The sequence below is a fragment of the Brassica napus genome, chromosome A5 (genome assembly GCF_020379485.1).
Source record: "Brassica napus cultivar Da-Ae chromosome A5, Da-Ae, whole genome shotgun sequence".
NCBI classification, from domain to species: domain Eukaryota; kingdom Viridiplantae; phylum Streptophyta; class Magnoliopsida; order Brassicales; family Brassicaceae; genus Brassica; species Brassica napus.
The window spans coordinates 70,087-84,664 of NC_063438.1; the positions used below are offsets into that span (position 1 = coordinate 70,087).

Consider the following 14,578-nt stretch of genomic DNA (forward strand, 5'->3'; position numbering starts at 1 on the left):
CATCATCATATGTCAGTATATGATGAAACTATGCATTTAAACCAGAGTATCGTATTTTTGAATTTTTTTCTCAAAATTGGTGGTTTAACACGTACAAAAAATATTTAGTTTTTTGTTAAATTATATATATATATATATATATATACTGAAGATTATACTCTTAAAGTTGCTTGCAATTTTAACTACATTTTAAATTTGTATTAATGTATCATAAACTCTCTTCCATGGTATATGGGCATCGTTCTAAATTTTTAACAATTGTTTTAATAAAACTTTATATACTGTTTAAATTAGTGCACTAGCTACTTTGAAATCTCTATTCTTTAGAGAAACGAATACAACAAAGATACAAACCTCTTTGACTATTATCCCACATCTATGCATTAAAACAAATTGTCATATTTTTTTTATTTTTTTCTCAAAATATGTGGGTTTTCTATGAAAATATTGAGTTTTTGACTAAATGCTATATTGAAGTGTATACTCATTAGCATTGTTAATAAAATTCTAACCACCTTATAAATTTTTAATAATGTATGATACACTCTCTTTCATGGTATATGGACATTGTTCTACTTTTTTAACAATTAAGTTAGTAAAACATCATATACTGCTATATCAGTGAATCAATGGACTTACCACTACGAAATCTCTACACTTGAAAGAAACAGAGACAAAAAAAGTTTCAAACCTCTCCAACCATCATCATATGTCAGTACATGATGCAACTAAGCCGTTAAAGAAAGAACAACGTAGATTTAAAACATAAAAGCTGGGGTCATCGTACAAATCAACTGCGAATTTATTAGGTGTCCTGAGATAAAAGGCAATCACGTCTGCTGTATCAAGCCTCTTCCAGAGCTTTTTTAATGTCTTTCTGCTTATTACCCGCAAAACATGAAACCAACATCACAAATAATAGTATAGGATAAGACGATTTGAATAGGTAAAGAATGAATGCATACCTCGATTGATAGCGGTGTAGCCATCGTACCGTAACGATCAATCACTATGCCATCTTTGCTGACCAAGAATTTGGTGAAGTTCCACTTAATTCTGGAACCAAGAAAAGTGGGCTTGCTTGCCTTAAGGAACTTGTAGAGTGGTGCTGCGTTTTGACCGTTTACACGTACCTAATCCCACATCAACCCACACTTGGTCATATATATAAGCCATTATCAATCAATCAGCGGGCAACTGTTGAAGGACATATTGATTTTGGGACGTTACACTTGATCTAAACATACCACAATCAAGTCGTACATACCTAACATAACTAAAAGATGAATAAAACGTGAGGAGGAGCCCCTATATGATTAAGAAACCACCGGAAATGAAAAGAAAGAAAGAAAGAGGATATTTTATAGACATACCTACCTTTTGGAAAACAGGGTATTCGGCCTGAAACCGCGTACAAGCAAACTCATGAGCCTCTTGACTCGTGCCGGGCTCTTGGTAAAGAAACTGATTGCAAGGGAACGCCAAGATCTCAAACCCTGATATACATAATATGATACATACAAAAAGAACGAACATGGCTTGCAACTGCATAACAAAAACCCTAACTTAATTTAATAAAAAAAAGACCTTGGTCCTTGTATTTCCGGTAAAGTTCGGTGAGCTGGGTATAATTGGATTCGGTGAAACCGCTGTTTGCACAATCCAGAAGATTAACCTATCAATCGCTAATAAATTAAAGATAGAGAAGAAAAAAAATGAGACGAACCATTTGGAAGCGACATTGACAAGGAGGAGGACTTTCCCTTGGTATATGCTCAAGTTCACGTCCTTGCCAGAGCTATCCTGTTGAAACAATAATTAGTCAAAATCATCAGAGAGACGATTCAAGCGAAACACAGATGGTTACCTTGACGGTGAATTGATGGACGGATCTCTCGGGAACCGAAACAGAAGCACCCATCTCTCTCTCTCTTTCGAAAATGAAAAACAAAGAGAGCAACCTTTTATTTATGTCCTTTTTCCGAGCGGGACTCCGCTTTTTGCTCTCTGTGGCACTTACATTACATGAAGTTTTGCCTTTCATTAGAAATAATCCAAGATAGTTGAATCTTGTTATACTATATTCCCATATTATATTATTCATGTACGAGGATGTCTACTCATTCAATTCCACCTCAAAAATAGCATCAGAAACTATTTTACTGAAACACTATTACAATGGAAGGGAGTGAAGAATATACATCATATACCTCTCCAAGCTGAAAATCCACATAACCAAATAATGTTGACAAAAAAATATAAAGAAGAGCATAAAGACACGTGCTCTCTCTCTTTCTCTTTCTCTCTTACCATCTTATCACCCTCTCTGCTTTTTATTTTTGAGGTTCTGGTTCCAGAAGAAAAACATATATGTACATACTCACTTCGTCAACAACCCTTTACTTCCACTACTAGCCTATCTCTTTTCTAAATTAGAGCCACATCACGTCGGTGTTTTTCCTTCTAGCTTTCACACCACCCTTTACTACTTTCCGTCTCTCTCAAGTTTCTCTAGTCATGACCTCTCTAATGCCACATGCCTGGATCCGTAAATCAACAAATTATTTTCGGTTTTGTCGTCAGTGATTCTTTGCTCCATTATTAAATCCCCAATAAACTTCAACTGTCAGAAGACACATATGCCACGATTCCAGTAAAGGTAAATATAATATCTTGGGACACAATCTTATGAAATAGTATGTTATGTATGATGACTCACTAGAAGATGAGTAAATAACTGCTTTTCATGTCTCTGCAAGAGTGGATTTCCAGATAAACAGAAAAAATACTTCAAAAAGCCAAGGAGCATAAACGTTTCCTTACCTCTCATTCCAAGTGGAACAGATCCTTCCAAAAAAAACTCTCACTTGTTTCGGTCTTTAGGCCTAATATGGTATTTTTCTTTTTGAACAAATTTTATTTACTATGGTATTTTGCATTGTCGGTTTTGTTATGAATGCTTCCTTTACATAGGGCTATGTCTCTGGATTTATTCTTCTTTCTTTGGTTATGTATTTCACAATGTATTCCCTCCTCGTGTATGATATAGAATTTCAGTTGACCAAAAAAAAAGATCATTTTACGTAGCTAGGAGTGCATCGTGGGAGGCCAAACGGAGGAAAAAAGTGTTGTGGTGGAGCTTAACTATGTCCACAGAAAATTCTTCCAAGCCCTCATCATGCAGAATAATGCGGGTAAAATTTTGATCTGACCAATATTCCTTAAGAAAAAGCATGATGCTCCCACAATCCTATTAGTATCGTATTTTCTTTACAAACAACTCTTGGTACCTAACCTACCACTTCAAGTTGAGGGCCAAATCAAGAAGGGCTTCAACTTGACGGATGGTTCGCTTCTTCTCTTGCTGCTTCAACTTACGTGCTATCGCTTCAGGGTCTCCTTTCTTACCAGCTTCCTCCTCGTCTTCCTCTATTAATCTCACTTCATGCAGCAATGCATCAACTTCTCTTACAAAGTCTACTCTCAGAAGGGTGTTGTCTGTCTCAACGGGGGACCGTAACGGTCCTTGATGCTGCAAACACAGCGTATTTGATTCATATTTTTTTTTGGCGCTAAGGTAAGCAAGACAACAAGGAAAAGAAAAAGGACAAAAGGGAGGCACCATATCAATGTCGAAACCGGGTGGCATTAGAATGCTGAAGGGGTCTTCCCGTGGGAATGTCTCAGCCATTCGTTTTCTGCAGTCTTTCAGCCAAGCATCGTCTCCAAAGCCATCATGCATGTTTAGAAGATCATTCAGCAGCTTCATCGCAGGACTTGCTTGCCGTTTTAAGATCTCTGTCTGAAATGAGCCAAATATCAGAAAAAGAAAAGAGAGAGAGAGAGAGTGGTTTTTAATCATCTGACAGAATAAACTAAATGTCTTTGTAACAGACAAAACTACGAATTTATACCAAAAAATATTATTAGCTAGTTAAGTTAAGGTGCAATTAAAAATCTCCACAGATTAGAAGCAAAATGATATATTTCCATTTTTTTTTTATAATAATAATAATTATTATTAATAGATTATGAGGTAGGCCTGAATGGACCCTTTTTGTTTCCTCTTTCTCTTGGTGCATATAACATGTTAAAAGTCGGAAGGAAACCCTAAGCAAGAAGCTAAGCTAAAGATCGAGAACTGAGGGTAGGGAAGATGTTTAACTACAAGGCTAAGCCTAAGTACGCGAATGCTAAAACGGCGGTGTGGTGGGACATGAACTGCTGTCCGGTTCCAGAAGGTTATGATGCTGGTCGGGTTCGGCCGAGTATAGAAGGGGCGCTGAAGGAGTTGGGATACTATGGTCCTGTAACCATCACTGCCATGGGCGACCTGACGGAAGCACATCCTCACTTCCTGCAAAGGCTCTCTTCCACTGGAATCGTTGTTCAACACGCCGTCAACGGTTAGTTAATTTATCCTCCTCTTGAATTTTTAATTAAGTTTTTTGGAAGTTTTGTGGATTCTTCAAACTTGTCCTTTCACAGCTAGGTTAGCCACACTCGTTTTCAATGATTTGATGGAATTCAAAAGAAATAATCTACCACCAGCTACAATAATGCTCATATCCGATAAGTTGGACGGCCAATTGAATTTCCCTCTTGGCCGGAATCAACAAATTCAAAGTGGATACAACCTTGTTCTGGCGAGTTCATCTGGTGGGTCTCTGCATCGTCTCCACCATACTGCAGATTGGCGCTGGAAAACCCTACTGGAGGCGGCGGCAGATTCAGTGTCTCAGGACACAACAACAAGTTATGTTCTTCGGAAATGCAGTTCCTCTACCTTGTCGTCATTTGTTTGCAGAGCATGCAAATTTACTGGCCTAAGCGTTGCAAGTTTCACCAGTCATCTCTCCACTGAAGAACATAAAAAGACGGTAAGTTCACCCTCCTTCCTCGTGCTTGCTTCTTGTATCAAATACATTGTCTAACTATTTGAATTGATTTCTCAACAGGACAAGGAGGAGAAGAAGAACTTCAGTGTGCCAGACTTCTCACCTTTCATAACAGTAAAGGCAAGTTTTAACTACTACTTAGTATGTTTTTTTTTTTTTTTTTTCTGACAGTTGTTGGTTTATTGACGTTTTTAGATGAACGACCAAGCCGCGCCTGAGTACGTGAATTCTAAAACGGCTGTGTGGTGGGACATGGACACCTGTCCACTTCCCGATGGTTACGATGCTCGCCGGGTCCGCCCAAGTATAGAAGGGGCCTTGAAGGATTTGGGATACTATGGTCCTGTAACCATCAGTGCCATGGGCAACCTGGAAAATGCACATCCTCACGTCCTCCAAGGGCTCTCTTCCACTGGAATCCTTTTTCAACACACCAGTTTGTTATTTATCCTCCTGAATTTAATTTTTTTTTATCTTTTTTTTAGTAACTTTGGTTTCTTCAACTGTCCTTTTCCTTTGTTCATACAGCTAGGGTACGCTCATATATTTATCATGATTTGAGGATGTTCAAAGTTGATAATCCACCACCAGCTACAATAATGCTCATATCTGATCAAGTGGAACCCGTGTTGTCTATCTTCCTTTCTCTGGATCAACAAAAGAGTTACTACAACCTTGTTCTGGCACGTACATTTACTCCTCCGAGTATGTCATGTCTCTGCCATACTGCAGACATGTCTCTGCCATACTGCAGAGTGGCTCTGGCAAACCCTACTGGCTAGGTCTCCGGAGACAACAAGTTGTGTTCTTCGCAACTCTGCCTCGTCATTTCTTTGCGGATCATGCAACTTTACTGCCCTAAGCGTTACAGATTTCAGCAGGCATCAAGTAAGTTCATCCCTCATCTCTCTCTTACTTGCTTGCATCAGTTTGCATTTTTCTTTGTCTAAACTATTTGAGAGTTTCTCAACAGGAGTTTTTTTCTATCAAGTCTAGCCTGCCAGAGGACAGTGACGAGGGCGAGGAATCAATGGCAAAGGCAAGTTTTAATTCTAATTGGTTTTAATTGGTTTTCACAGTCCAAGCATCATCTCTCCAAAATACTCATTTCTTCAAAACAATTGTTGCAGATTCCAAAGCGAAAACGTTCGAGGAAGAAAAAGCATTCCGGATGACTCATGTACTTCTTTTTAATAGGCGTCCCCTCCCGGCGTGGCCGCCCATGATAATCTTAAGCCTTCAACAAAGATAAATGGTTGCACGAGTGTGTGATAAGATCAGTTTTTATTTTATTTCCCGTTTCTGTCTTTTGTGTTCCCAGGGATGATTTGATTTGAGGAGGACTCGTTTGAAGTTCATTTTTATATGGATTGCAATGGATAATTCTTCCAAGCCCTCATCATGCAGAATAATGCGGGTAAAATTTTGATCTGACCAATATTCCTTAAGAAAAAGCATGATGCTCCCACAATCCTATTAGTATCGTATTTTCTTTACAAACAACTCTTGGTACCTAACCTACCACTTCAAGTTGAGGGCCAAATCAAGAAGGGCTTCAACTTGACGGATGGTTCGCTTCTTCTCTTGCTGCTTCAACTTACGTGCTATCGCTTCAGGGTCTCCTTTCTTACCAGCTTCCTCCTCGTCTTCCTCTATTAATCTCACTTCATGCAGCAATGCATCAACTTCTCTTACAAAGTCTACTCTTAGAAGGGTGTTGTCTGTCTCAACGGGCGACCGTAACGGTCCTTGATGCTGCAAACACAGCGTATTTGATTCATATTTTTTTTTTGGCGCTAAGGTAAGCAAGACAACAAGGAAAAGAAAAAGGACAAAAGGGAGGCACCATATCAATGTCGAAACCGGGTGGCATTAGAATGCTGAAGGGGTCTTCCCGTGGGAATGTGTCAGCCATTCGTTTTCTGCAGTCTTTGAGCCAAGCATCGTCTCCAAAGCCATCATGCATGTTTAGAAGATCATTCAGCAGTTTCATCGCAGGACTAGCTTGCCGCTTTAAGATCTCTGTCTGGAATGAGCCAAATAGATAGATAGATATAAGGATTCACTTTCAACCCAAGTACCTGGAGGGAGACGCTAATCCTAAGATAATAGTTTCATGACACAAGAATGAGCAGGACAGCTTCCAAGTTCAAAGATGTATGGCATCAGCAGCTCAAGATCTTGTATACAAAAACAGAAACGCATACCTCGACTCTTCTATACAAGAGATCAAGACTTCTTATAGCGTCCTTCTCGTCCTGAAGGACACACACAATACAAGACCACAGAATCACACATGTCTGATTAGGCAAAAAAAGAGAAATTAATGATGAAGAAACGCATATGACAAGGAACACATCTAACATCACGGCGAGCAAGGTCAAGCCGGTTCCATATGATCATGAGAACAAGCTCGTCCAGTTCTCCTTTCTCAGCAGCTTCTTCAATTCTCTGATACAAAATTATTCACTAACCAATCAGACTTGACTCTAACTTCTTCTTGCTGTTTTATTTAATGATTATTTGTATTTAACCTCTTCGACTTCCTCAGCAGCAGTGATGAAGCTGGAGACGAGCTTTCTAGCTTTCCTCAAGTCTTCCTCAGGAAATTCCTTCAACCTCAAACCGATTTCACGGTACTCTTCAATCTTTCTCTCTTCTTCTTCTTCTTCCTCCCGCTGCATCCGCCGCAATTCTTTCGTCTTCTCCCTCTGCCGAGCTTGCCATTCCTGTCATCATCAAAAACTCTAAATTCAGATTCAAACAACAAAAAGGCACCAACATACATACATACATCATCATAATACTCCGGTGGCATTCCTTCTAGAAGCACTTCTTCTTTCCCCGAGCATCTTCTTCTCAATTTTACTGATACATCAAACCGTGCATAAGAATTTAGTCAATCAGGAACTGATTTGAAGCAGCAAGGACACACCTGAGGGTGAGGGCTCTGTCTTCTTCTTCAAGGCTACCCTAGCCGAATCAGGCCGACGACTGAACAGAGGAGGTGCTAACGTTAGCACCAACGACGTCGACGCCATGGTCCTCCTCGAGCTTCGACTCCGCCTCCGTAATCCTCTTCTAAATGTCCCGAGTTTATATTATCTATATCACATTCTTTTCTTTTCTTTTCTTTTCTTTTCTTTTCTTTTGGTCGACTTATTTATCTATCTATCACATTTTACTCCCCTTAGTTTTAAATTTCTCAAATAATACCCCCGTTAATGTTGTAATCTGTCACATTTTACTTCCCTTAGTTTCAATTTCTCAAATAAAACCACCGTAGGCCGTAGTGAGTAATATAACCAATCTTACCACATTTAGTTTCGCACTTCGAAATTTTAGCCCCCGCCTAGTTGATTGTGTCTCACACCAGACCTGGAATCTTGAGATGGTGCGAACGATGTTACTCAAAATGTTATATAACAAAGCTAATTTGAAAAATACAAGTGATGATGATCACAGTTTCGATATAAACCCATGAGTTGAGAGAGAGAGAGAGAGAGAGAGAGAGACGTAAAGCTAAAGTTGATGGCAAGTCTCGACAATGAGTTCGGTAGCTGTACCCATAGTCCCAAGGCCGCCGGCACATAGTAGAGCGAGAGCCAAGTCTTGCTCATTCCACTGCCTCAGACTTTTGCTTAGCCTCTTTACCACTTCCACATCCACCTCTAGCACCCAAGCCGGCGTGCATTGCACCATCAGGCTCACAAAGCCAGTTACGTAAGCTTGCCATGTGGCCCAGTCGCAACCTAGCGATATCTTCCCTTCCAAAGCACTCACCACGAACTCCAAATGCAGCCACAGAACCCTTGGCCGACGTTTTGAGGCAGGAGATGACGAGTCCACTCCCCAAGCGAATGCACTGCTCAGGATTGCAAAGTAGGCCAACGCATAGCCTCTTAGCATCGGTACCATACCTCCCAACTCGTCTTCTTCTCCGTGAACTGAGATGAACCAAGATGGTAATGTCTCCTTGATCAGAGCCTGAACCAGATTCAGGCCACCGGAGATCCACACCAAGGAAGCTCCCAGTGAAGCTGCCAGTTTGACACGTGTCATCGCCTGAGAGAGTGAAACCTGTCCAATCCCATACCTCAGACCATCTTTCGTTTTCTTCAGTTGCTCCGCGGTGGTGGCGATGCTCTTCACAGAGAACATCAGAAGGGAGAGGATTTCTTCTGTCAGGAACATGACGTCTCTGATTGATCGGTGCACTTTTATGTACAAGATTCCTGGTGCAGCTGTGGAGATTCCACCAGAGTAAAGAGAGCCAAATCCATGGCCAAGGAGTGCGCCCACTCCCCCATAGCTGCAGAGTTGGGAGGTAGGCGTTAGACTAAGAGTGCAAGTGAAGCAGCTTCTGAGGAGCTGAATAACAGCATCGCTGTTGTGGTGGAACACAGTTCTGGACGCTGAGAAGATAAGAAAGTCGCTCCAGCGCTTCACTTTCTGGGTCCACAGCGATGTCACAATCGGCATGCAGGGCCAGGGGCAAGCGGCAGCAAGGGCGTCCAAGGCCGGTCCGACAAGCACAAGGAAGCGCTCTGTTGCTTTTTCGAGCTTATAGGTTATAGTGAGGCTGACAAGTGCAGCGAGAGGCAACGGAAGTGTAGCCGCAGAGATTCCATCTGCAAAGACGGATGTGTTTCAACAATTAGAGTTTAAGCAGCGTAATCATTGTTTTGACTTGTTCTAGCGTCTTATATTCACATTTTCTCCTGCACATGCAATTTTACAGATATGAAAACTGTTTATAGGTATAAGGCTACCATGTTCGAATATCAAAGAACCGGCGAATATATATTGTCGTGAGCGAGAAGAAAAAGCATTACCTGCCGGAAGCCTTGGGACGTCAACGCCAGTAGCTGCTAAGATCAACTCTATCTGTTGCTCAACGCTTGCTAAATTTGCTGCAGGACTAGGCCAATCAGTTCCGTTCATGGAAACTGGCTTCCACAGACCTCGTGTTACTTCCGAAGAAAAGTAGCTAACCATGGTTCCTAGTGTTGCTGGCAGAAAGTCGGCAAGGGTTTTAAGACCTGAAAGAAATCAAAGGGACAGATTTAGATCATGCCCCCACCCAGTATTAGCTGCGTTTTAGAAAATAGTTTATTGTGCATCCATACAGTTGGCTCTAAAACAGCATGTAATATAATGCTGGTGACCGTCAGATTTAGGGATTTGTGTAATCCCCTTGTCCAAATTGGGGACATTAAGGTGTCAATTTCTATAGGTTCAGGAGGATGGAGAAACCTGTCGCTAATTCCCGGGGAGAGAGTGATCCATGAGCACAGGCAGTAAGAGCAGCATCAAGCACAAACGGGGCCGCTTCCAAGATATCCCATGCAGGTATCTTGAGTTGATCGGAAGAGTCGTCCACCCCTGAAGTAGATAAACTACTGCTTCCGGAAGATGGAGTCAGTGACTGACTACCACCTTTATTTGCCTTCTTGAACATCATGCTAAGTAGGGAATCAACAATGTGATGCACTGGGCTTCCGGTCTTTAGTTCAGAGAGAATCGAAGCCATGCATTCCTGATGCTGCCGATACCACTGTTTCAGTCTGGGGAATGAATCCATGAAGATGGGATCCACAGAGATATCTATGACTTTTGAAAATCTTCGACGTGCCATGCGGTCCTTTGGGGACTTTCCAAAACATTCTAGACGGCAGTTTCTCACTAGCAAAAGATATTCAGGGCTTGATTGAGGGCCCACCGGCGGAACATCTCCCAAGACATAATCTAGTGGTGGGTGGTCAAATCTCCATAACCTTAGAAGAAGTATAAATGCAGTGGAGAAAACAGCATGAGAGGAGATTACTTCGCCAGTTGGGAGAGTCCACGTGATGTTCGGAATGCCAGAGCCAAATGCTTCACAGATTGGCATCAAAGCACCAGCTAGCAAGGGGACCTGGCAAAGAACACCATAAATACAATTTGATCGAAAGAAGCACCTTCTTATTTATTGTCAGGTAACATAAGTTAAAGAACATGAAAATAGGGTAAAGTCAACAAACCTACCACACCGTGCAATGAGAATATCTGAACACAATCTACGGGTGATATCCCTACAAGAAGAACGTTAAGGAATGGGGCACAGTTGATAAGATGGCTATAACTCCCAGAAATATTAGCTGGCGCCTGAGGCGAGAGTAAAGTTACAATGAAGATGATAACATGCTCCTGAAATTAATCAGAGATGTGGTCAAACATAAAAGATGAGGAGGCTCCAGAAAGAAGATCTCTGTGGACCAATTTGCAACAAAGAACTATCTAGAAAATGCAGATCACAGATACAGAATTGAAATGCCAAACATACCTGTATGCTCCAACCCCGAAATAGAGATGCTCCACAGAGAATAGAAGCCGCAGCTATCTTCTCATCTTCTGAACCAGTAGTTGCAACCTCGTAAATCTTTTCGATCTCTGCTAAGCTTCCATCATATTAATGAGATCAATTTCAGTTGCCTTACAACTGAGAAAGTTAACTAAAAAAGGCGAGCTCCACTTATGGAGACTTGGAAGCACACGATATTCTAGGTAAGAAAACATGCAATGCTATAAATATGTTTTTCCTACTAATACCCACTTTAACCAATTACCTAAAGAGAAAAATAAACAAAGATCGATCATAGATTTTAACATACCTAGAAGCTGGAGTTGTGATTAGTGAATTTGTCAATGATGGTGTTAGAGAAGAACCCTTCATCACTAGAGACCAACAAGAAACATTTCCGGCAACACCTTGAGGCACTTGATTGGTTCCCCCATTTGCGAACCTCGGCCAGAGATATGCAGATGTGTCCAACAGATTTCTGGAGATACAAGCTTCCACTACCAGATGGCGCATGTTACCAGCTGCGGCAACGCATGTCACAATTACAAACCAATCACATTCAACAAGAAGCTAAAAGTTCAAAATGATGAAGAATAACAAGCCAACAATAATGGGACTAGAGAGACTACGAATAAACAACCCAAATGAATAACTTGAAACCGTCAAAACACCACATAAAACCAGAGTAGATACACAAACAGAAAAAGAAAAAAAAAACAACTTCCGAGTAAATAAGGAAAACCGCACTCTTGGTGAGAGTTCAAAACCAGAATGCTGGCGCAAAATAACATTGAGAGAGTAGATGGCATATTTACTTACAGCAGCCACTTGCAGATTCGTTCATGCTTGTATTTTCGTAAGATCCACTACCATTTGTAATGCCGGAAATGAACATAACTGCTTTAGCAGCAGCTTGATTAGCAACCGACTGTACCGAAAGAGGCGGTGTCAGCAAGCTTTCATAATCACCAAGTTGTTGTAAGCTATTGACTAATCCCTGTCGGCATTTTCCTTTTTTCTCTTTCCACTGGTTGCTTGGGCTAGATGCAGTTTGATCAATCCACTGACTTTCTTCTTCTTCAATGATGTTGGCAACTGCAAGTGGAGTGACGGATAGCAATACACAAAGAAAAGTGTCGGTGCGGGGCACGGGACCCTCGATTGGATCTCTTTCCTTCAAATTACAACATATTGGTCAATTAAAGATACTGCATAAGGCGCAACATTGTCACTATATGACCTTCTAATTATGAATCTCGTATAAGTTCTATTGTGAAACGTAATTGGTGCTTCAACATATGTTACTACTTATTTCAGATCCATGAAGTAGCGCAGACAATGATTCTCCTAGAAGCCCCAAGACAAGAACAACCTATTCTAGGCTAGGAGCCTAAAATTCTTAGCAGTTGTTCAGAATAGATCCTTACCCTTTGCACAAGGCGTAAGGCTGCTAGCCATAGAGCTAGAAAGGCATCATGCCATGTTGTACTATTAACTGCCTGCAGTGCTTTTACAAGACCTGCAGATATTTTCTGATGTTCAAATAAAAGCACATAATAATACGTATGTAGATATTTGCGAGAGGAGAAATGCAAGAAGGACAATAGAGATAAATGTACTAGCACCAGTTAGATTTTCGACAGCGCTGGCCGCTGCAGCTTGTGTTCCATCCATTATGTCTTCGAAGAAAAGATCAATGGGCAGCCAGAGTGCAGAACCGCTAGTCCCATGATGCTGACTAGTCAATGCTAAGATAGAACCAGAGGAAAGAAGCGCATGGAATTCTCCTCGTGGGATTATCTTGCTCTCCATTTCCAGGAATTTACTTGTATGAGAGGCCAAGTATGTAAGGGCTTCTGGATTAATATGTTTCGAGTTCCTCACTACCAATGATTTGGTTGTCAGCACACTGAAACGCTGACTGAAATCTTCCCAATGGGTTGGCCTGAAGAGAAAGAAAGCTTAGAGGGCTTGATTGAGAAAGATGTGAAGAAGTTGTTACATTTCAATTTTTTTTTTTTTTTTTAAAAACATATTTTCACCAAGCCAGCAGAGTCCAGGATGATAAGGATCAGACGAGCAATAGAAAAAATAAGGGGTACAGTTAAAGGTCTTACATATTTTGACTAGCCAGGTGAAGAATCCTCGAAGTTACTTCATTCTGCAAAAGAAATTGGATTAGGGTGATAGCCATTTCAGTGTTGGCTTTCTCTAGTACACCATGGTTGTCATTTCTCTTAAGCAGCCCATCAATTTCCATGTCGTGCGGCCAATTAGACCTCTGATTAGAAGTTAGCTCTAAAAGCCCTTCATCGTCTAGGGAAGCATCAACTAGTTGCCAGACAATGGAGAAGACAAAAGCAAGGAGAATACTTCCGGGTTCTTGATTTGGTAAACCAAAGATTTCAGAAAGATGGAGGATATCATCGATGGAATTCATTGTCCTGTTCATTTCAAAATTTGACTAAAATGAGTATTATGATTGCTCAGATAAAAAAAAAAGTGTATGAGTGCAAGATTTAAGCAAACCGATATAAATTGAGGAAAAGGAAGGAACCTGTGATATCCTGAACCTCTAATTAGAGGCATGAGGGAGAATGCATGTCTCTTTAGGAGTTCCAAATAGAGCCTATAGGCTGCGGGATGATGCTTTCTGTTTGGGATTACCCTAAATATAAAAAAAAAAAAGAGAATTAACAAAGACGGTCATGAGACTGTTGTTTCAAGCGAAAGAAGTAGAGAGATACAACAGACGACGTTTGAGGGGATATAAAGTAGTAGCATAATAATGATTCCATACGACAAGCAAAGGAATTAACTGATTCCATCCAGAAATCCTCTGTGCAGGGGAGAAATTTAAATCGAAAATCATGATGGTTTACCTGTGGGAGAGAAGGGCGAGGACAAGTAGAGGAGGGACGATAGTGACGGTTATAGCCTTTTCGAGAAGCTTCCAGGAAAGAGGAGTGTGGTTTTCCCAGAAGATGTGGGAGACGAGGAGGTGAGCGAGGTCTGGTGAGGGAAGGGAGATTCCAGCAGCCGAGAGGGTCAAGCGAAGCTCAAGAGCCCACTGAAGCGGATCCACGTTCTTCTCCTCGGCCGACCTAATCACCGACGTTACCGACTCCCACAGACTCTCTTGCGAATCCAGCGGAGCCACGGCCATAGTGATTTTGATTTTGATTTTGATTAGTCTTCCTTCTCACCCCGTCGTCGTCGTCGTCGCTTAATTTGGTTTTATAAGGGTTTTTTCTTCTAAACGAATATTTTTCTTATACGTAAGAGCCAGGTGGACTTTTATCAAAGGTGAGAATACAGTCGTTTTAGTTTAGTACCC

The 14,578-nt window shown here is 41.1% G+C and overlaps 4 protein-coding genes across 6 annotated transcripts; 1 reads left to right on the forward strand and 3 right to left on the reverse strand.

The window, feature by feature from the left end:
• Nucleotides 1-320: 320 nt before the first annotated feature.
• On the reverse strand, nt 321-2,953 carry LOC111215966 (probable glutathione peroxidase 4). 2 transcript variants are annotated; one of them, XM_022720223.2, is made up of 6 exons: nt 1,868-2,953; nt 1,727-1,803; nt 1,588-1,649; nt 1,378-1,496; nt 966-1,133; nt 321-877 (listed from the first exon to the last, which is right to left on the reverse strand). In XM_022720223.2, the coding sequence occupies exons 1-6, from the start codon at nt 2,102-2,104 to the stop codon at nt 845-847; spliced, it is 696 nt and encodes a 231-aa protein (XP_022575944.2). In that variant the 5' UTR covers nt 2,105-2,953; the 3' UTR covers nt 321-844. The 2 variants fall into 2 exon arrangements, with proteins under 2 accessions (XP_022575944.2, XP_048637004.1); XM_048781047.1 differs by lacking the exon at nt 321-877 and having other exon boundaries at nt 885-1,133.
• A 226-nt stretch (nt 2,954-3,179) lies between these two features.
• On the reverse strand, nt 3,180-8,026 carry LOC111215504 (protein PALE CRESS, chloroplastic). 2 transcript variants are annotated; one of them, XM_048781046.1, is made up of 7 exons: nt 7,834-8,026; nt 7,693-7,766; nt 7,433-7,627; nt 7,263-7,349; nt 7,106-7,156; nt 3,623-3,802; nt 3,180-3,532 (listed from the first exon to the last, which is right to left on the reverse strand). In XM_048781046.1, exons 1-7 carry the CDS (start codon nt 7,937-7,939, stop codon nt 3,296-3,298), a joined length of 930 nt encoding a protein of 309 aa, XP_048637003.1. In that variant the 5' UTR covers nt 7,940-8,026; the 3' UTR covers nt 3,180-3,295. The 2 variants fall into 2 exon arrangements, with proteins under 2 accessions (XP_048637003.1, XP_022574689.2); XM_022718968.2 differs by lacking the exons at nt 3,180-3,532; nt 3,623-3,802 and adding exons at nt 6,301-6,653; nt 6,745-6,924 and having other exon boundaries at nt 7,834-8,024.
• Nucleotides 4,054-5,780, forward strand: LOC106394359. The gene is made up of 5 exons (XM_022718965.2): nt 4,054-4,406; nt 4,489-4,880; nt 4,959-5,018; nt 5,094-5,334; nt 5,427-5,780. Exons 1-5 carry the CDS (start codon nt 4,157-4,159, stop codon nt 5,678-5,680), a joined length of 1,197 nt encoding a protein of 398 aa, XP_022574686.2. The 5' UTR covers nt 4,054-4,156; the 3' UTR covers nt 5,681-5,780.
• A 278-nt stretch (nt 8,027-8,304) lies between the features above and the next one.
• On the reverse strand, nt 8,305-14,453 carry LOC111215503 (mediator of RNA polymerase II transcription subunit 33B-like). The gene is made up of 12 exons (XM_022718964.2): nt 14,124-14,453; nt 13,799-13,909; nt 13,359-13,685; nt 12,867-13,186; nt 12,669-12,760; nt 12,061-12,415; nt 11,552-11,762; nt 11,224-11,338; nt 10,926-11,087; nt 10,155-10,815; nt 9,734-9,940; nt 8,305-9,529 (listed from the first exon to the last, which is right to left on the reverse strand). The coding sequence occupies exons 1-12, from the start codon at nt 14,405-14,407 to the stop codon at nt 8,421-8,423; spliced, it is 3,954 nt and encodes a 1,317-aa protein (XP_022574685.2). The 5' UTR covers nt 14,408-14,453; the 3' UTR covers nt 8,305-8,420.
• Nucleotides 14,454-14,578: the final 125 nt, after the last annotated feature.

Bases quoted from the DNA above. Each gene is read 5' to 3' on its own strand.
- LOC111215966 (XM_048781047.1), bottom strand. From the start codon at position 2,104: ATGAATAATATAATATGGGAATATAGTATAACAAGATTCAACTATCTT. The intron at 1,650-1,726 runs GTTCGTCTCATT...TTGTGCAAACAG, and splicing joins GTCAATGTCGCTTCCAAATG to CGGTTTCACCGAATCCAATT. The intron at 1,134-1,377 runs GTAGGTATGTCT...ATGTGGGATTAG, and splicing joins AATACCCTGTTTTCCAAAAG to GTACGTGTAAACGGTCAAAA.
- LOC106394359 (XM_022718965.2), top strand. From the start codon at position 4,157: ATGTTTAACTACAAGGCTAAGCCTAAGTACGCGAATGCTAAAACGGCG. The intron at 4,881-4,958 runs GTAAGTTCACCC...ATTTCTCAACAG, and splicing joins CTGAAGAACATAAAAAGACG to GACAAGGAGGAGAAGAAGAA. The intron at 5,019-5,093 runs GCAAGTTTTAAC...TGACGTTTTTAG, and splicing joins CACCTTTCATAACAGTAAAG to ATGAACGACCAAGCCGCGCC.
- LOC111215504 (XM_048781046.1), bottom strand. From the start codon at position 7,939: ATGGCGTCGACGTCGTTGGTGCTAACGTTAGCACCTCCTCTGTTCAGT. The intron at 7,767-7,833 runs GTGTGTCCTTGC...TTGATGTATCAG, and splicing joins GACAGAGCCCTCACCCTCAG to TAAAATTGAGAAGAAGATGC. The intron at 3,803-7,105 runs GTATGCGTTTCT...GGCTCATTTCAG, and splicing joins TCTTGTATAGAAGAGTCGAG to ACAGAGATCTTAAAACGGCA.
- LOC111215503 (XM_022718964.2), bottom strand. From the start codon at position 14,407: ATGGCCGTGGCTCCGCTGGATTCGCAAGAGAGTCTGTGGGAGTCGGTA. The intron at 12,416-12,668 runs GTAAGGATCTAT...TGTAATTTGAAG, and splicing joins CCTTACGCCTTGTGCAAAGG to GAAAGAGATCCAATCGAGGG. The intron at 11,763-12,060 runs GTAAGTAAATAT...GCGTTGCCGCAG, and splicing joins CGAATCTGCAAGTGGCTGCT to CTGGTAACATGCGCCATCTG.